This window comes from Ictalurus furcatus, chromosome 27, assembly GCF_023375685.1.
Source record: "Ictalurus furcatus strain D&B chromosome 27, Billie_1.0, whole genome shotgun sequence".
NCBI lineage: Eukaryota > Metazoa > Chordata > Actinopteri > Siluriformes > Ictaluridae > Ictalurus > Ictalurus furcatus.
The window spans coordinates 16934180-16954919 of NC_071281.1; the positions used below are offsets into that span (position 1 = coordinate 16934180).

The following is a 20740-nucleotide window of genomic DNA, read 5'->3' on the forward strand; positions in this document are numbered from 1 at the left end:
GTTGGATGGATAGATGTCTGGATGGAAGCTGTATAAGTTGGATGGATGGATGGATGGAAGCTATATAAGATGGATGGAAGGTGTGATGGCTGGATGGATGGAGGGAAGCTGTATAAGATGGATGTCAGGATGGAAGCTGTATAAGTTGGATGGATGGATGGATGGATGGATGGAAGGTGTGATGGATGGATGGATGGAGGGAAGCTGTATAAGATGGATGTCTGGATGGAAGCTGTATAAGTTGGATGGATGGATGGATGGAAGCTATATAAGATGGATGGATGGAAGGTGTGATGGATGGATGGATGGATGGAGGGAAGCTGTATAAGATGGATAGATGGAAGCTGTATAAGATGGATGGATGGATGGATGGATGGAAGGTGTGATGGATGGATGGAGGGAAGCTGTATAAGATGGATAGATGGAAGGTGTATAAGATGGATGGGTGAAGGGAAGCTGTATATTTTGGATAAATAAATGGAATCAGGGGATGGATGAAAGGACCAGTATGTATCAGTTAAATAGTTAGATAAATGTATAGTAACTGAAAGCTGAACGAATTATAAACCTGATAAATTTGTCATCTGTGTGACAGTTCGAGACTCTCTCTCTCTCTCTCGCTCTCCTTTAAACGTTGACATTATTTTGCACAGCTGTTCGCATGCTCTGTGATATAAAGTGTCGAGAACATGAAGCTAATGTTGCTGAATTCATTTCAGGTCACGGATGAGAACCTATAAGAGTACAGAAGCAAGTTTCTTCTCTTCGAATGAACGGTGAAATATCGGTGTGTTTTGAAACCAACGCTGAGAGGAGCTCTACATTTTGTATGGCGGAAAGCGAGAGAAGTGCACGTGCGCATGCGCAGACTGCTCTTTCCTTCATCCGGGTATCTTACAGTCCGCTGTGTGGCTAAGGAGGCGGGAAATGGCGACTAGTGGTGCAGTGAATAAAACCTAATTTAATAACAGCAAAACACAGGAAACCGGCTATAAATTTAAAAAACCCGGGGACTAGGATTGTCTCTGCGCCCGTCATCAAGACCCAGACATCATCCAGGGGCTGGTTTACGGGCTTTAACAGTAAGTTTGTCGCGTTTTTTCAGTAATTTCCTGATGTCCTGGCGGCTGTGATGGTGCTGGTGGTAACCGGCTTGTGGCTGTTTTTAAATACACATTTTATTATCATTTGCATTCATATTGTTCAGGGGAAATAGTTTTGCACATCAGGGTTATGTAATATAACTTATCTAAACTATAAATTACCCAATAAAGCAGCTGAGCACTGATCTTGGACTACAAATGTTTTAAATTGTTTACCTTTATTAAACTGTCTATTAGAGAAGGTCTATTAAATATTCCTTACTCATTATATAATATATATTTTTTTTATGACTAAGAATATATTATTGAAATTAGGTGCTACAGATTGTTAGGTGTCAAACTGGTTAATTTCTACTAAAGAAATATGTTTAAGTTTGGGATATTTTATTAACTCACTAAACCATTGTGGCTTTAAAGGTGCAATACGTGTTTTTTTTTTATTTCTTATTTGTGCAAATAACTTCGAAGAATTGTAGAACATGGTGCATAAAACAATGGATTCAGGTGGAGTAGCAAAAGTGTACCGAGTGGCTGAGAAAACCCGACTGGAAAACTGAAGTCCGGGCCGGAATGTATGTTTGTGTTTTGATGCGCCTCCTGTCAGTCATTTGATGGAGCCGCAGTTTATCCTGGGGGGCGGAGCTTTGTTAAAATGGGCGGGAATGGAAGAGTACGTTCAAGGAGTAAAATCATTTTATTTAAAAATGATATATAATAATAATTAAAATGTTGAATCCACCTAACTATTAGAGATGTATTTTTTTGGAGGGGGAAGGGGGATTTCCCTCACACCTCGGCATTTGTGTTGCTAGGGTCAGTTAGAAAACATCAGGTAAGGTAATGCATTTTTCCTCACAACCAGTGTTACCTAAACGTGACGAGATGTACACCGATCAGCCGTAACATTAAAACCATCTGCCTAATATTGTGTCGGTCCTCCTCTCCTTGTTCCGCAAAAACAGTTCTGACCCGTCGAGGCAGGGACTCCACGAGACCTCTGAAGGTGTCCTGTGGTATCTGGCGCCAAGACGTAAGCAGCAGATCCTTTACGTCCTGTAAGTCGCGATGTGGGGACTCCGTGGATCGGACTTGTTTGTCCAGACGCTCGATCGATTTGAGATCTGGGGAATTTGGAGAATTTCTGTTTCATGTTCCTCAAACCGTTCCTGAACAATTATTGCAGTGTGTCAGGGCGCATTATCCTGCTGAAAGCGTCCACTGACGTTAGGGAATACCGTTGCCATGAAGGAGTGTACTTGGTCTACAACGATGTTTAAGTAGGTGGGACGTCTCAAAGTAACATCCACATGAATGTCAGGACCCAAGGTTTCTCAGCAGAACATTACCCAGAGCATCACACTACCTCCACCAGCTCGCCTTCTTCCCATAGTGCATCCTGGTGCCATCTCTTCCCCAGATAAGCCACACACACACACACACCCGGCTATCCACGTGATTCATCAGACCAGGCCACCTTCTTCCATCGCTCCATGGTCCAGTTCTGATGCTCACGTACTTCTAACACATCAACTTCGAGAACTAATAAATATATCCCACCTCTCGACAGGAACCACCGTAACGCTATAATCAACCTTACTCGCTTCATCTGTCAGTGCTTTTACTGTTATGGCTGATCGGTGTATATTTTTCATCTAGACCACATTTTTCCCATATCTATCTGGATTCTTGTACATCTCAAGACGTCAGAAGTGAAGTCTAGTATACAGATCGTAACGTAAACGCTTCATTTAACATCCAGTGAAGTTTGAATGAAAAAAAAAACAGCACCGCCTATTTAATAAACAATACATTTATTTATTTTTTTTAACTGTAAAGCTCGGAAAACCCCTACAGCATACGTGGGTGTGGCCTAATATTTTAATGAGCACACTTGATTGACAGTTAAAGTATTTTATTTTTATGCTGTAAATCACAAACCTATGAACTTTTATTAAACATTTTGAAGTATAATTTCTGTGTAGCGCCGTTCTGATGGTGTTCGTTGTTTTGTTTTATTTTTTTTTCTAGACTAGCACAGTGGTCTGGTGTTAATTTACTCATCCCCGCCTGTTTCCCGCCTCCCTTTCCAGATACAATGCCGTTTTGTTTTTATTTAATTTATACATTTTTTTCAGGAAGGCTTCGGTTCTGTTTCTGCTTTGCGTTCCCCGTGCGATCTGCTCTGTGTTTCTTTTCTTTTCAGTTCCATCTGACGGAAATTACCGCGTCGACATCTGGACACGATAGACGTTCGTGTCTTGTAAAGGTTCACGGTCCGGGTCCCGAGCAACTCGATTCCAGAGTTTGAAATCGTTCCGTCCTTGTTTACGTACACGAGGGTGCGACGGGATCCTGTCGATCTCACCGCTGTCGATTTAAAAAAAAAATAATAAATTCTTCTTCTTCTTCTTCTTCTTCCTCAGTCTTAGATGTGACCGTAAAACAACATGAAGCTGAGAATGCGTGAGGCGTCTCAGCTGCCGAACCCGTCTCGCGTCCGTCGGCGAGCCCGGAAACCCAAACGCAGACGCTCGCTCGGAGGAAAGAGCCTTCTGAAGAACGTCATCCGTCACGACGCGGTGAAGGTAAAAAAAAAATAATAAAAAATAAAAATCCTGTCACGTTTTCCTCTCTCGATACCGAAGCTCACGTTTATTTATTTATTTATTTTTATAAAGATTATCAATACACAGTCTATTCTTCAGAAAGTGCACTAGGATGTAACTTAAGTGGATTTTTTTGTCTTTTGAGAGCACTTTTACTCTCGTCAGTCCGTCTGTCGAATCCGAATCGGCGCGAAATTGATCCGTTTGGTTTGACTCGACTCCAAAGTTTTGCTCGTAGAACACAGAACTGGCCTGAAATAAACGATTAGATGATTATTTAATCATAATAAAAAGCCCTCGGTTTCGCAGCTGGCGTCTACAGAAAACTGCTGAAACCCAAAACGAAAGACGCGGCACATTCGATTCACTTCCTGCGCTCGAGTCGAGTCGATTCTGTTCAGTGAGTCGAATGGCTTTTGTTCTTGGGGTTTCAGGTGGAGCAGAAGAAACAAGGAGGAGCCAAGAGGAATCGCCTGACCTGTGACCTCATCGCCTCGTCCCCTCAAAGCGCCGACGACCGTAGGAAAAGCGTCGGACGCAGGCGCCGCTCCGTCAGCCAGGGTGAGGCGCCGCGTGAAGTCAAGCTCGGTAGATGAATTTACCCAGAAGGCATTGCACTACACACGATTTGTACTTATGTAGAAATGAGGTTCGGATGAGAACAGTCTGTGGTCAGTGAGCTAATACTATCACGGCGCTCTGGAAATCTTTATTTAACCTCATGCAGCTTTCTGTCACATGATCACGATTCCTCTTTTACCTCCAAAAACGCTGACGCGCAGAAACCAGGAACCGTGACGCTCTTAAACAGACCAAGAGCAGCGTGAAGCTGGAGGCTGGAGATGCTTTGGACAGTCCGCCACGAACCACCATGCTGGGAACCGTCTTCTCTCCGGTCTTCAACTACTTCTCCCCGGCCAACCGAGCAGGTGAGGTGTTCACCAGAAGTCCGGACCTTCTCAGGCACGATCAGTGGGGAACTTTTTATATGATGGTTTTTGTCCTGCTGACTTTGCAGCGATATTTGACGCATCCTGAGTTGTTCTGTTTCACGCCTGACCTCAGCAATTCCCATACGTTAGGTTTGGACCTGCCGGGTCAGGCCATGGAGGCGGAGGAGATCATAAAGCAGCTGGACATGGAGCAGGTGGAGGAGATGCCGATGGGCACTGCCACATCATCACCGGGGCAGTGTGCCCCGCCCCACCCCACCGCCATGTCCCCCTACCACAGCCACGCCGAGAGAGGCGAGGAAGACGAGGAAGAGGATGTGGTCACTCGTGTTGATCTGCCTCCTGTCACAGGTACACAATTAAAGCTTCTCCAGGAGCAGTGGGCTTTCCTCTATCTGGCTGTCTCTCTCCTTTTATCTGTCTGTCTGTCTCTCCATCTGTCCGACTGTCCGTCTCTCTCCCTTTATCTGTCTGTTTGTCTCTCTTTATCTGTCTGTCCATCTGTCTCTCTTTATCTGTGTGTCCATAAGTCCGTATGTCTCTCTATCTGTCTGTCCATCCGTCTGTCTCTCTTTCTGTCTGTCTTAATCTGTATGTCTGTCTCTCTTTGTCTGTCCATCTGTCACTCGTTTTCTGTCTGTCTCTCTTTCTGTCTCTCTCCCTTTATCTGTCTGTCTCTCAATTTCTCTCTGTCTCTCTGTCTGTCTCTCTATCTCTCTGTCTGTCTCTCTATCTCTCTGTCTGTCTCTCTATCTCTCTGTCTGTCTCTCTATCTCTCTGTCTGTCTGTCTGTCTATCTCTATCAGTCTCTCTCTATCTGTCTGTCTCTCTTTATCTGTCTGTCTGTACATCTCTTTATCTGTGTGTGTGTGTGTGTGTGTGTGTGTGTGTAGTTGCAGGATATCCTTCAGTCAGTGGTTATGTGGAGGTTCCCGCCTACGTCCCCGACCCGTCATGTGAGGAGGACTGGGAGGTGTTTGACCCGTGAGTAACTGCTGCACTCCGATAGTGATGTCACGCAGACTACGCGCCACGCCTTTGGACTCATTCACGTCCAGAATTTAAGGAGACACGCTGCCTAGAAACAAACACGATGGCTAACTCATGTTAGCGACGAATAAAGTGGGTTCGGTTGTCATGGTAACGTTATTCTGACAGGTTTCGGTTTTACCGTTAAATCAAACGGCACCTCGAACTCGGGTTACTGTTCGTCTGGGGTTTCAGATGTTCTCCCTGAGTCTGTGTGGGGTTCCTCCAGGTTCTCCGGTTCCCCTCCACCTCCTAAAAATGAATCGGTGTGAACGTCTGATTAATTCGAGCAACTTTACTCGCAGTTAGCGATCCAACAACCAGACGTTTTCCTTAAACGAATCGAAAGCCGGAATTTTGCTCAAAATCTGTTATATATCATCACGATCTACGCTTTCGACTGTGCTGAAGGTGTTGGTGTTGCATGTTTGTAGGTATTTCTTCATCAAGCACGTACCTCCACTAACCGAGGAGCAGCTAACTCGTAAACCCGCACTGCCCTTGAAGACACGCAGCACGCCCGAGTTCTCCCTCGTCATAGACCTGGTGAGTGTTAACTACAGCGTTACAGGAACATAATCTTCACTGCGGTGCTGTTAGCGCTGCCGAGTCGAGTATTGTCCTGTAACTTCAGTTCAGTTCAGTCTTATTAACGAACCTCTTGTCCTTGATATCCCAGCGTCTTTTGCGTCCTGTTTCATGGTGTAATTGTTTGTTCGAAGGACGAAACTTTAGTCCATTGCAGTCTGAACGAGCTGGAAGACGCCGCACTGACATTTCCTGTCCTTTTCCAGGATGTTATTTACCAGGTAATGAAACGATCACCGCGCCCAATGTGTCTATAATTAATTAACATAATGTCTCTGAGCTCAGCTAATATTTCATTTTGCGAAATTGAATCTAATTAGGATTAGATTTACAATAATACCGAATTATTATTATTATTATTATTATTATTATTATTATTATTATTATTATTATTATTAAAAATGGGATTTATTTACTCCTTTTGATTTGATTTTATGTGTTCGTTTTAGTTCGTTTACGGCTGTTAGTTTAGATAATAGCCAGTAGAAATTGCAAAATTTGTATTATTAGATCAGAAAAAAAAAAAACTCTTGCATAATGTCCTAACCACTTAATTATTATTATTATTATTATTATTATTATTATTATTATTATATTTCCGTTCAGATACAGTGTTGTGTGACGGTAAAATTCATTCTCTTCAAAGTGCCTTGAAACACCGCAGAGTTATTCGATGTGTTGATGTAATTTCCACTGAAACAGGAAGTCAGGGCAGGACATATCGAGTGGCTCCCCCCCCTTTTGAAATAGCGTTTCGATTGCCTCACAGCCAGGGGTAAGCCGTACTTCACGGTTAGTACCACGCACTCGCCCGAGCAATAACGATGCGTTGGATTCAGCAAGGTGGGTTTTATAACGTCGTGGGTGGGACACTTGACATTCTAGAGAGCGTTTTGATTGGACAGAAGATGTCAGACGAGAAGCTGATGTGCAGGATGATGTCATCAAGACGGTTGATCCGTATCGGGGGTAGAAAGAAATTGTAAAATTTTGAACGTATATCTTCCGAAGTCGAATTTTAACATTGTTTCAGCGCACGAGCTTATAGATAACATTTAATGCGAACGCGTTCAGACTAAAAGCCTCGAAACTTTAAGGAGATTTAAAAAGGTGCTTTCAGTTTGAAAAAGGTTCCACAAGAGGGCGCTGATGCACCACTTTTATGGAGAAGTTTGGGAAAATTACAGGCGATTAAAGAAATAATCTGAAGTACTGGTGCATGATGTACAGCATGTATCATGTATTTCCACATCATGAGGAAGATGAGACTGTCGTGATATCAAGATAACAGCACAGAGAAATATAAATAACTCTCTGGACTCCTTTAAATATCAGTGTTCCCAAGCGCTTTTGTGTACTGTTTCTCTTAGTACTCATATTTCTGTCGTGCTGAAGTGACCTGGTTCTCTCCTTTATCCGCAGGTTTATGTACGGTTGAGGCCGTTCTTTAGAGAATTTCTCCAGCGGATGTCTCAGATTTACGAGGTAGCTCTGTTTTGTTATCTTCCTTCCTCCTTAATTCCACAGCACACAGTGGTACAGCAGTTCAGTGATCAGTAGCTGGGTTTCCATTCAGGTATTTATATGGAGGACCAAACTTGCAGAAATCAAAAATAAATAAACGTAATAATAGGAAAATAAATAAAGGAATAAATGTCGATGAATATAGTTCATTTTTAATTGAATTATTGAAAATTATTTTTGTATTGCTTTTTTTTCCCCCTTCATTTGTTATTTTCTCTGTTTGGTTTTTTATTATTATTCTTCTTTTGAACTTTTATTTGTTTTTTCCATTTATTTATTTGTGTGTTCATTTATTTTTATACTTATTTATTCCCGCATGTATTTATTTACATATTTATTTATTTATACATTTTTTGTTTGCTTATTTTTTCATGTGCAACATGCAAATGAGGAGGCGGTCCTTGCGTAGCTCCAGTGCATCGTTGGTTGAGAGAAGGAAAAAAGATTCATTTAAAAATGACATATATTTGTTTTAACAAGTCATTTATTCCTTTATTTAGTTTCCTATTATTACATTAATTTATCTATCTATTAGAAATTTTGGGGTATCTGTAAAAAAAAAAAAAAAAAAACACTGAATTGAAACACCAGATGCAAATAAAAATCTTGTGCGCTCAATCGAGGCGGATCATTTTTTGTCTTATTTGAGAAGACGACGTGAATAAACTACGACAGAAACACATTTACCGAATAAATTCCTCGATGCGCATCTAAATGTAAATAAATAAATAAATTTAGGTCATGTGAACAAATCACGTGATTGGATCATTGGCTCTGAAAATACCGCGACCTTGTGCCGGTTTCCCCGGAAGTGCCGATCTTGTTCTCTTGAACACGTGGGATGGTTTTATGCGATATTCCAATTTTTCGTACGAGTTCAATTCGCAAACTCGGATGGAAACGCAGCTCGTGCGGGTCAGTGAGAACTGAAACGCCGTCGACGTCCGAGATTACAGTCTTTCGGGTTTTAACTACATGTATAGATTTAGTGGTTTTTCTATCCTTTAAATAAAAGTGTTTAACCGCTTTAAACTGTAAAGCGTACGCGTTGCGTATCAAATAAAACAAAACAAACTTTTAAAACTTTTCTTCTTCTTTTTTTTTTTTTTTTTCTTCCTTCCCTTCCTCAGATCATTCTTTTCACCGCTTCGAAGAAAGTTTACGCAGATAAGCTGCTGAACATTCTCGATCCGAAGAAGCAGTTAGTTCGGTAGGTGGATTTCTCTGGGTTTTTCCCCTTGTTCTTGTTATTTATTTATTTTATTTTCTTCGTTAAACTTTTCTGAAACTTGGCTGGTTTTATGCGGAAGCCCTAAGAGGCCATGCATTATTATTATTATTATTATTATTATTATTATTATTATTATTATTATTTCTTTCTTTCTTGTTTTTTCATGATCACGACTTAATTTTCTTGTGGTCTCGACGTAACAAAAGAGTTTTCTTTTATTTTCTCCTGATAAAACGACTCCGTGAGAAAACGGCGTTTAACCGATAACGAAGTCGGACGGTACATGCCGATAACCGATTAAACAACGCATAACTCTCTCAAAGTAAAAATATCGCTCAGCTTTATTACTCAAATAAACAGTACTGAAAACGTACTGAAAAATAACTTTTTACGCTACCAAGAAACCGGAAAGAACAAACTCCTCAGTCCTGACTGTTTACTCCAAAGCGCTGACACTGGAGACTCCTTCCTTAAATGTTACATGACGCTTTTCTTTCTTAAATAACATAAATAAAGATTAGCGTTTTTTTAAAAAAAAAATTTTTAAACACACAATCAGTCTATCGTTACCAGGAGATGTAGATGACATGAGTCCCTGTGAATGATCCGTTACTATAGAAACGCTAACACGTCCGAACGAGCTCGTTAGTATAAACCTGTAATTACTGTCCGAGCTGCTGCTTTAGAAGATTAACCTACACCTAACCGTGCTGTGCTGTACTGAATATTCATGAACAGTGAATGTTTGCTTATTAATATTCATGATCGTAATGAAAACATGCTGTGAGTTGCAGTTCTACATGTGTGCATTTGATTAATATATATATGTGTGTGTGTGTGTGTGTGTGTGTGTGTGTGTGTGTTATTTCAGGCACAGGTTATTTCGCGAGCATTGTGTCTGTGTCCAGGGGAACTACATCAAAGATCTGAATATCCTCGGGAGAGATCTCTCAAAGACCATTATTATCGACAACTCGCCGCAAGCGTTCGCGTATCAGGTGAGATAACGTTCACAAATAAGCCCCGCCCCCTGAGCGAGCCGACATCACTGTCCGCGATTTAAAGCCAGCCTCTGATCTGATTTATGTTTAAAATGTTAGTAAAAAAAAAAAAAACCATGAAATTTCAGCGTAAGATCATGTTTTTGTTTTTTTTGTGTGTGTGTTAGACTTTTTAATTTAAATTTGCTCTGAACAACGATCTTATCGTAATCTTTCACTGACAATAGATGACCTTAACCAGACGTTCAGGTAAATTGGGCCAATCCGAGATCTTTGTTTACATAATTATGCAAATTAAAAGTGACTTTCAGATATTTGTTTATTACTACAACTTGGGGGAGGTGGTATTTATTTATTTATTTATTCATTTTATCGTTTTTGGATGGAAACTCTGGACAGAAGGCAGACTGTAGGAATCACTCTTGGATGTTTTATTTATTTATTTATTTGTTTGTTTAAATAATACTGCTCAGAAGGTCGTGAGTTCAAACCCCAGCAGTGCCGAGCTGCCATTGTCGGGCCCTTGAGCCAAGGCCCTTAACCTCAATTGCTCAGATGTATGAATGAGATACATGTAAGTCGCTCTGGATAAGGGCGTCTGCCAAATACCGTAAAAAAAAAAAAAACAACTAAATGTTCATGGTTGTGTTTATTAATCACAGCTGTCTAACGGGATCCCGATTGAGAGCTGGTTCGTGGACAAGAACGACAGCGAACTTCTCAAGCTGGTGCCTTTTCTAGAAAAGCTGGTGGAGTTGGTACGTCCCTTACAGCGGGTCTTCTTTATAACGAAGGGAAAAGAGTTCGTGTTAGGACTGTAACATATTGGCTCTATTCTGTGTTCTTTCTTTCTGCCTTTAATTAAATATGAACCCCACCTGTAGAAACGTAGATTAACTTCAACTAAGAATAAGTGAATGAAAGCTGTAAAAGTATTCATATCATATCATAAGCTGGTTACATCAGTCATTTCTGCTCTATAACGGGTGTAATGAACCTCAGGCTTCTACACCATGCAAAATTTACATTCTTAAGGCGACGATTCAATACAATTTCGATTCACAAGGCAAAGAGGAGATATCTTGGACCGTTCGGCCGAGTCTGCTACAATACGATCGAGATTATTAAGGCGACGTTTCGTTGACCGCGATACGATTGCGATTCCTAAAGCAACGGGTCGATATTTCGACGGTACGTCAAATATCGAATCGTTGCTTTACGAATCATAGCAGACTCGGTGGTATCGTGTCATGCGAGTTTCATTTTTAAAGTGCACCTATTATGGTTTTATAAAATGTAGTGTGTTATAGAGCTGTTTGGGAATGTAAAAAGTTTCAAAAATCAAAAAAGCGCACGACAAACGGAGTTATCGACTCCCAAAAGGAGGAACCGAATCTGAACAGCTGAAACGAGTCGTCAGTGATTCCAGACTTTACTTCCTGTACTAACCTACGTAGGTTTGTAACAAAAAGCCCCGCCTCTGGTCTTCATCGGCCGCTCGCCGACAGTGCTAGACCGATCACAACAGACTGGGATATCTGACCAATCAGAGCAGAGTATGCTTTCTGAAAGGAGGAGTTTAGAACGAATCATTTAGAACGAATCATTTAACGAGTTGTTCGTGACACGGGGGCGGGGGAGGCAACGCTACAGTTTAAATGATGAGCACGTTAAAGTGTTTTTAGACCTCGGGTGCGTGTAAATCTATCATATGAGAGCTTTAAAACAAAATTAGGCACGTTTCAAAACCATAATAGGTGCTCTTTAAGGCAATATTTCAGTATTTGGCGATTATATTAAATATACTGCGGTCCGATACGATTTTGAGTCATTATTTTTCAATAATACTCGATGAATCATTGTCCCCTCGATTCAGACGTGTCGATTCTGGTCGCCCGATCGTTACACCCCCGTTACATAGTGTTTGTCATTTTTTGTTTTCCCCTCTCCAGAACGAGGACGTGCGCCCACACGTACGTGAACGCTTTCGTCTGCACGACCTGCTGCCTCCCGACTGAAGCGCGAGTCTCGGGACGTCTGCAGCCGGACACGAGAAATAAAGACTGACGAGGACGACGCGAAACCAGCCTTTCTGTTTTTAAAAAAAAAAAAAAAAGGTTGCGCTTTTTTCTTTTTCTTTTTTTTTTATTTCCTTCCTGCTGTTACAGTTCTGATAGGAGGGAAAAAGAAAGAAGATTGAGTAGGATTTATAAACTCTGGTGGTGTATAGACGTGTACATGAGGCGGTCCTTTCTCCGAGTCTCAGCACTTGGACTGTTTTTGTTTAGTTTTGTTCTGCATGTGCTCGGTCTGTCTTTTCCGTCGCTTCATCCACTGAAGTGAACGTGCACAATGTTCAGAAGTGAAGATCCCGTTTTTATCCTCTTCTTTTTTTTTTTTTATTCGTCCGGTTTTATTAAGAGAAGAAAAAAGCGATTTACTTTTGATTTTATTCTTCAGTTATTCATCTTTAAAGCATGTTATTCAGTCTCTATGTATTATTCAGTACTTCTAGTGCAACAGATAGGAAACGTGTGTAGTTAGGAATGTAAGTCTGGACCAGCCAAACGTTTAAGGGGGGGTTTAAATAATGCACTCGCCGGCCACTTTAATAGGAACACCTGTACCTATACAGTCTATACAGTATACTAGTGTATATGAAGTGTCAGATTCATGTTCTTGGCTGACTCGATGCGGTCTTCTTGTGTTGTAACCCATCCGCCATGAGGTTCGACCTGTTCTGAGATGCTTTTCCACTCACCACGGTTGTAATGAGTGGTTGAGTTATGGAAGCCTTCCTGCCAGCTCAAACCGGTCTAGATCTGGACGTGTTTCTCTCGTCAACCGGGCTTTCCGTCCACAGAACTGCTGCTCGTTGGAAGTTTCTTGGTTTTTTTGCACCATTCTGTGTAGAGACTGTTTTGTGTGTGTGTGTGTGTGTGTGTGTGTGTGTGTGTGTGTGAGAGAAAATCCCAGAAGATCAGCCATTTCTGAAATACTCAAACTCGCCCATCAGGTACAAACCCTGATGTTTGATTGCACGAAGGAGCAGCTGTACAAGTGTTCCTATTAAAGTTGCCAATGACGATGAAATATTTAGCTCCGTTTTCATGGAGGAGGTTACGAGATGTTTTATACGAGTATTCGGACATCTGCACCTTCAACACGTCTTTTTTTAAGTTCGGATTTCAGAGAACTCCACCTGAAGTTCCTTTTTATTATTATTATTATTATTTTTTAGGTTTTTATCAAGTTTTTATTATACTTTTTTTGTTTTTAATATATATTAGATATATCTATTTTTTTAAAATCAGTGTTTATGGTCCGTTATGGTTTAGTATTCATTTGTAAATAAGTGTTTTAATGGAATAGAGCTAAAGTAGCATGACGGTTCATTTTTTAACAATTTTTTTTTTTTTTTTTTTTTTTTTAAAGAAAAGACTTTTGAGCAAACGGAAATCACCCACGCTTCAGGAGCACGTGAGAATGTGAGTCGTAGCAACAACAACATCGAGTCAAGCGATCTAATCGAGCATTTTTAATTTCTCATTTTTTCCATTTGAAACATTCACGCCAATAAAACGAATGTCACTCTAGCTTAACACGCTTACGCAGAATTAGTACACTGAGCAAAAATGTCTGAAAGGTTTAATAATCTCATATCGAGGCTGAGAAATATTTAGTCGAATATATGTCGAAGTTTTTTTTCCTTACTAAGATGTCGTTTTTGCAGTGTTGATGTGCTAGTGTTATTTTTTCTCTTTTTTTCTTTTTCTTTTAAGCACTTTTTTGCTTTTTGCCACCTTCCGTGGTTCTCTGCGGCCTCCAGGGGTCCGTGAAGTATATCCCAGGGGTCTGTGATTTTAAAAAAAAACGAAAGAAAGAAAGTATTATTTTATTACAGTGGTGGAAACCACAACTCGCCATTATTATCAAAGTTATTTTGCCTATAAATAATGTGAGCTGGAATGTAGTGACGTTCTGTATAAAAAAAAATTTAATAATGTGTTTAAATAATGTGCCTAATTTAATTTTGTTTTTATTTCTCTTTTAAAAAAGAAACCGTTAATGAACTGCAAACATTTTAAAATCTCCGGTTTAAATGATGATTTACGGTGCAAGGACCCCTTTCTATTTACAATTTTCTCCCATTTTCCTTGTGGGAATATTAAGGCACTTTAATTAATATATATATAGAAATATCATGTTGCGGAATTTTTAAAAGGAATGATTTTTCCTTTAATTAGAAATCCTAATTAAAATGAAACGCAATACTAAACTTAATATTTGTATTAACTGAAATATGAACCCAGTTGAATCTAAATTTTAATGCGGTAATAAAAACAGAATTCCAGGTTGTAGTTCGTATGGAATTTTCCTACGTGGGCGGTTTGTACGCGTCACTCAGTTTGACCAAGTTTCGTTTTATCTCCGTTATTTTACTGAAAACGTTTCAGCCGTTAAGAGCGTTAGACCGCGTCGTCCGGGTCCCGACGCCTTCGTACGTTTCTGTGTAGGAGAGTGTATTAAAGTTCCTGTTAAAAGTCCATTTCTTGTTTTAAATCCCCTAAATCCGTAGTAGGGGGGGGGAAAGAAAAAAGAATCTTCTGTAAAAATTTGTCGTTTAAATTTGTAATGAATAATTGCAAAGCAATACAGGAGGAGAAGTGATCCCAAGGATCCTGCTCTATTAAAGAAAAGAGAAAAAAAAAGAAAAGAAAGTGTACTATTCTTTCTCATTGAAAGAGTTCACAATCAGTTACATAAAGTATGCAAATGGATTTGCGTGTATTTTATTAACGCGTTGTACAAAACAGCGGTCATTCTTTTCATTTCATTTTTTTTTTCTTGCCCTGCCCTGCATGTGGTGTTGTGTGAGATTTTTGTCCCGATTGCAAAAAAAAAAAAATTTAAAAAAATTTAAATAATAGAATACAGCTGTAAATATTTGCGAGAGGTTTTCAAGCACATAGTACAAGAGACTTATTTTCCATTTTAAAAAAATTAAATAAATTTTAAAAAAAGGCTGCTGCGGAAACCGCTCGGCGAGATGAAGATCACTGACGTGAGGAAACTGCGTCTTTGACCTCGAAAGAAATGCCGTTCGTTTTTAAATGGAAATGTGTTTGTTATCTTTGTGTGGTGTTTTTTTTTTTTTCTTTTCTTTTTTCTTTTCTCTCTTTGCTGTGTTACGTGTATGTTTGTATATTTAGTTAACCCTCAACCTGAATTCATGGCTGTTTTTGTGGGAAAGTCTTTAATTAAATTTTAACCATGGCAGTTTTTCTGCAGAAACCAAACTCTTCCAGACATCTTTTTTTTTAATTATTTATTTATTTGGTTAAGTAACACTCAATAAGCTGCATCAATAAGGGTACATCTGTATAAAGAAAGGTGGTGGCGGGGGGGTCATTTAATATCTAACTTTAATTTTATTTCCTGACAAATAACTGTCAGTATCTTATGTATGTAGTTCTGATGTTTTTATTTATTTATTTATTTTTTACATTTTATGTTATTTTTATTTTCTGCCAATTAGCTAAAAATGCCTATTTATTTACTAGCCAAATAACTGTCAGTATCTTACTTTTTATTAATTATATAGATTTGGCATTTTATTAAATTTTATCTCTATCTTTTTAAAAGAATCTCTGCCAAATACTCGTCGGTATCTTACTCCAAATTTTTTATTATTATTATTATTTTACATTATATCTATTTACATATTTTATTTATTTATTGTCTGCCAAATAAATGTCAGTGTCTCACTTTCTAGAAAAAGAAATCCACTTTCTTGGATGGTAATATCTATAATAAACTATGAACAATTTTATTTTTATATATATATATATATATATATTAGTGATTCAATCATGTAGGATTGTAGGACAATCCCAATAAGGTTTCGAACATCTACCAGGTAAGTGATTCACAGACAGGTAACGCAGGTGTTTGTTGTTTGTTTGTTTGTTTTTTTTACTTTAATCTTATAATTCCTGCCTTTTACCGCTGAAAGGAAATCTCCACCCTGAAGCACGCTAAATACGTTAGAATATTTCTGATGTGTTTAGTGATGCAGGTTCTGTGTTTTCCTTATGAAGAGAAGTTCGAGGTTGCGTGTCGTCCTGATGTCCCAGCCATGACGACGTTATCGCTAGTGAAGTTAGCAGATTCACTGATCCCGAACGTAAGGGAAGTCCGACGCGTTTCTCCGTTAGCTTTTAAAAACAAAAGCGCTCGAGTTTTTCTCTTTTCTTTTCTTTTCTTTTCTCATTCACCGCTTTCGAACATGTTAACGAGAAATCCAAGCGTAGATGTGGTGACGTCTCAACACTCGAATCGAAGTCTCAGAATGCGGAGTTGCTCCGAGACTCGGCTGAGCTCGTCAGCGATGGTGGTGTATTGTTGGCGTGGAAGTCTGAGTAGAGTGTACGGATGAGGAGGTGAGAAACCTGCATCGCTCTCTTTAGGTAGCGAGGGCCATTGCTGCCTTTGTGATGCCTTGTAAGCAGCAATGACATCGTTTCCTACCTCGGTACCTTTGATGTGCAAAGTGGGGGCGGAATGGCTGCCAAAAAAAAAAAACCCACGTGTCCTTTTGTTTGCTCTGTCAGAGCACATAAATCTCCTAATAAAAGCTACTTGAACTGCACTTTTACACTTCCAGGCCTGAGTGGCTGTTGGTTCAGTTTTACTTTACTGAACTTTAAACATATATGCGATATTTTGGACTGAAATTGCAGCGTGTAGCGTTATGTTGATGGCTGTAACGTTGACGATCCCCTCTTCGAAATGGCGATTAGCATGGACAGTGTTCGAGATTACACAGATTAGAGTACTGTGTCTGTATATGAACTGATCTAAAACCAATACTGCTATAAAGTCCTTTAAAAGTTGAGAACGGGGAACGTTACACTGTTCTCTCTCTCTTTCTTCTCCCCCCGATGTGTTCATTCCTCAGAACACAGTCTCTCAGACGTTCGCTCCGATGTTCAGGTGTGTTCCGCCTTAAAGCAGGTGTTAATTAATTAATGATCAGCTCTAATAAATTATTCAGAGCCACGATCCGACGCTCCAATCCGTTCGCACATGTTCCTTCCTCTTGTTGGGTTTAATTAGGTTTCTGCTGTGGGTTGGGTTTGATGGAGAGGACACTGGGGGTGTGGGGGGGGGGGGGTATATTAGGAAGTACTTCACGATGCAACACACACTGCTCAGAACAAACTCTGAGGCACAGTTTCAGCTTCACCACCACGGACTTGATGTATCTGTAGCCTGGAGGAGGCTGAATTTATTTTCTGCCCGCCTTATTATTATTATTATTATTATTTATTTATTTATATTAGAAATTGCTTAAATGACCCAACAAAATCATAAATATAAACTTCAGTTTTATGTTTTAATAATTCATTTCAGGAACTATTGATTGTGTGGAAGATGTGTCGCTCAGGATGTTTACTGCTTTTCACAGCCTGCACTTTCCTGGGTAAGTCTGTCTTCATGATCAGTTCTAGTTCCTGAACTGTCTGTCTATCAGTTGCATTATTATAATTAACAAGGACACAATTATTTTTAGTAGTAGTAGTATACAGATCTTGCTGACAAAAACAATAACACAAAATGTTGTTGTTGTTGTTGTTGTTATTATTACCTCCTATTATTATTGTTGTTGTTGTTGTACACAGGGTTGGTCATCGGCGAGCCCACAGTCTTGAAGACCCTCATCACCCGCCGGACCGAGTTCAACTCCAAATCCAGCGAGTCTGAGAAAACCCGAGACGTTCCCGTGGAGAAAATCCACTCTTTGAAAACTGAAGAAACTGATAAGAAGGAGGAGATGAGGGTCAGAACCGGGTTCGGGTCAAACCTTTATCAGTCCCGAAGCAAGAGTAGAACCGGTCTCACCACAGCGCCCCCAGATCTTAACTCTTATCTCAACCTCCTCAGCGGTTTATACCGCACGTCCCAGCCGGTACTGCTGGACGGCTTCCTTCAAGCTCTGGTTTGTCTGTTAGCCAATGGAACACAGTGTGGGTGGCAAGCAGATCTAACCGCAACTCTGGTTTCTAAGTCGAGCGTACCGCTGATGTCCTTCCTGTCATCCATTAAATCTCAGACATGTCCGTTAAACGGCTTTCAGAGGAGTGGAGATCCGGCTGGGGCTCCGCTCACCGCCCTTCACGAGTTGCTGAATGCCACCTTGTCTCTACGGCTTTCCGAGAACTTTTGGACCGAGTGGAACGGTTTTATTGACTTGTACTTGTCTCCGTTGATGTCGGACGTCTCCTGTTTCATGGTGGACTTTCTTCAGTCTTTAGTGGAACTGGTAACAGTCGTGTTGCAGTTAGGCATCGAAGCACCTACGCTGAACCAGAGCCAGAATTGTCCTCAGGGTCAGTAGTTGTTATTGTTCTGATGGTGTTGTTCAACCTTAATCTAACTTTCAATCTTCATTCTCTCAGCTTAAAATGATAAAAGGACAATTTAGCATTAACGTAGGGGAAAATAATTTCGTTTTCTTTGTTGTTGTTTTTTTGTATACAGGAGACCTAAAACAACTTCTACTATGGTGAGTGTCTGCATGTCTCTCATTCAGAAAGGCTTCCTTTGGGGCTCTTTGGATCGTTAATGAAAACTTTTATGACGGACCAAAGGGTGGTGGGCCGTACTGGATCCTTTATTGGGGACTTTAGAGACCCCTACAAATAAAAGTTCCACTTTCAGGAAAAGTTCCAAGTAGAAATCCTTCAGAAATCTACAGTCAGCGGGCATCCAATGAACCCCTAAGGAAACTTTTCTCCTGTTTTTATAGATCAGTCGTTTAGAAGTGGTTTCTGAAACGGATCCAGCCCAAAATCGCTCTGTGAGCGAACTGTGGCGAGTTCTCCCTCTCACGCTGGCTTTGTTCTGTAGGACTGGGCGATATGGCAAAAATATCATATCACGATACTCGAGGACATTTCTACGATGCGCGATACGTTTCACGGGATATAATTTAGCTAACAAACTGTCTGCAAAACAGTAGTAAAATAAACAAAAAAATCCGTTAAGCCGAGTTTGACGATACTTTTCTTTAATGTCTACAAAGACAAATAAGATTAAGTTTTTAAAAAATTATAGTCAAATCAGCAGCATCCATTCAGTACCATTTTAATGTAATTATTAAAAATGAAAACAAAAACAAATCACCGTACCAACGATATCTCAGAAAAGTGTATCGCGTAATCATTTATCACGATATCATATCGATATATCGCCCAGCCCTGTTGCTCTGTACGATCTTTGGCGCGGTTTTCCTCTCGCAAACGAAAGTCTCTCGCGCACTTTGTGAAAGAGTTCGAAAGAATTTGCTTGTGAGTCGAGATGTGACGTGTAGAAATTCTCAAACTGAGGAAACTTCATGGGTCTAGATGGAACTTTTTGTACAGACGTTAAAAAAAATTACACAAATTGAAATGATACACTCCTTGACTATTGTAAATTCTTTTTGCGGTGATTTAAAAAAAATGTTCACGCTTACAATACAATACAACACTGTAACGTCTAAGGAGGTTAGGTTACTAATTCCCGACTGTAAAATGTAACTTCAAGGCCCTTTCACCAAAAAGACAACGCAACTGCATGTAAAGAGATAAACACGTAAAGAAAAATACTGCCAGTAATATTCTTAACATCTGCATTCTGCAGAGGTGGTGATGGTAAAAATGTTATGAACGGTTTGTTTCTTTTTATCCAGGGGCATTAGCCAGAATTTGAGCTGGTCCTTCGGAGATTCAATCCTGAACATGTTCTTGACTCTCGGCGTTCCTCCATGTAGCTATACAGACGCGGCATGTCAAAGCGCGTATGATATCCAGAGCGGTCGCTCCGTCGCGTCTCCGGTGGACGACCCTATAACACGACTGACCTGCAACGAGCGGGATGTTACGCACCTCAATAACACCCTCTGTGCAGAGATTATAGCCAGTAGAGCTCAGGTTCCTGATGCTCTATATTATCTTTGTGAATATCTGAGTACCTTATCCCTCTCTGAATTAACTCTGGTATGGAGAAACACTTGCCACATGATGGAGCTTGTCCTATCACCCCTTTTGGAACCCTGCCCACCCTTACCCTCGGAATCGAGCCAGAGAGTCGCACGGGCGACCCTTAGCCTCAGCCAACTTTTCTGCAACTACGCGAACTGGACGTCGGAGGCCGTCATCGACCCGGGTCTGGTCACTATGTGTAGCGACAACGACCCTGAAGCTTTTCTCGAGGGCGTGTGCAGTAACGTTCCCGTGATGCAAGTTCTCGTCGAGAACCCTAACAACAGCTGGGTTTGGGAGTACTGCACGAACGTGTCCGACAGATACATGATCCGGCAATTTTGCATGTACGAGCTATGGACTCCTCAAATGCTTGACCCTTCTGTTGTGGCACTGTGCTGGAATAATGATCAAGCGAAAATGGAGAAGCTCCTCTGTCAGAGTATGGATTTTTACATCATGATTTTATCCAACATCGAAAATATCTGGATAACGCCCAACTGTACTGAGGTACCTACATCTTCGCCGAACGACATCGCCACTCTCGTATCAGAAATGTGCCGGTACTCGGAGTGGCGCAATTTAATAACAGTCTCGGCAGATCAGATATCCCTGTGCATACAATATGATGAGCCTCGATTTGTTCGAGAGGTCTGTGCTAACACCTCATTCCTCGC

General features: G+C 40.5%; 2 protein-coding genes across 4 annotated transcripts in view; both read left to right on the forward strand.

The window, feature by feature from the left end:
* The first annotated feature begins 233 nt into the window (after nucleotides 1-233).
* Nucleotides 234-13460, forward strand: ctdspl2b (CTD (carboxy-terminal domain, RNA polymerase II, polypeptide A) small phosphatase like 2b). Of its 3 annotated transcripts, XM_053616897.1 has the most exons (14): nucleotides 245-288; nucleotides 381-1082; nucleotides 3527-3688; nucleotides 4144-4297; nucleotides 4492-4638; nucleotides 4792-5013; nucleotides 5556-5646; nucleotides 6126-6237; nucleotides 6414-6500; nucleotides 7702-7764; nucleotides 8934-9013; nucleotides 9906-10032; nucleotides 10698-10793; nucleotides 11988-13460. In XM_053616897.1, the coding sequence occupies exons 3-14, from the start codon at nucleotides 3551-3553 to the stop codon at nucleotides 12051-12053; spliced, it is 1383 nt and encodes a 460-aa protein (XP_053472872.1). In that variant the 5' UTR covers nucleotides 245-288; nucleotides 381-1082; nucleotides 3527-3550; the 3' UTR covers nucleotides 12054-13460. The 3 variants fall into 3 exon arrangements, with proteins under 3 accessions (XP_053472871.1, XP_053472873.1, XP_053472872.1); XM_053616896.1 differs by having other exon boundaries at nucleotides 234-1082; XM_053616898.1 differs by having other exon boundaries at nucleotides 234-1082; nucleotides 4144-4270.
* A 2513-nt stretch (nucleotides 13461-15973) lies between these two features.
* strc1 (stereocilin 1) overlaps nucleotides 15974-20740 on the forward strand; it is a 25485-nt gene continuing 20718 nt past the window's right edge. Inside the window, exons 1-5 of the mRNA XM_053616512.1 lie at nucleotides 15974-16478; nucleotides 17452-17521; nucleotides 17721-18428; nucleotides 18580-18604; nucleotides 19772-20740. The exon at nucleotides 19772-20740 is cut by the window's right edge and continues 1531 nt beyond it. Coding sequence (XP_053472487.1) covers nucleotides 17473-17521; nucleotides 17721-18428; nucleotides 18580-18604; nucleotides 19772-20740 — 1751 coding nt within the window. The 5' untranslated portion in view covers nucleotides 15974-16478; nucleotides 17452-17472. The remainder of the gene's footprint in view (nucleotides 16479-17451; nucleotides 17522-17720; nucleotides 18429-18579; nucleotides 18605-19771) is intronic.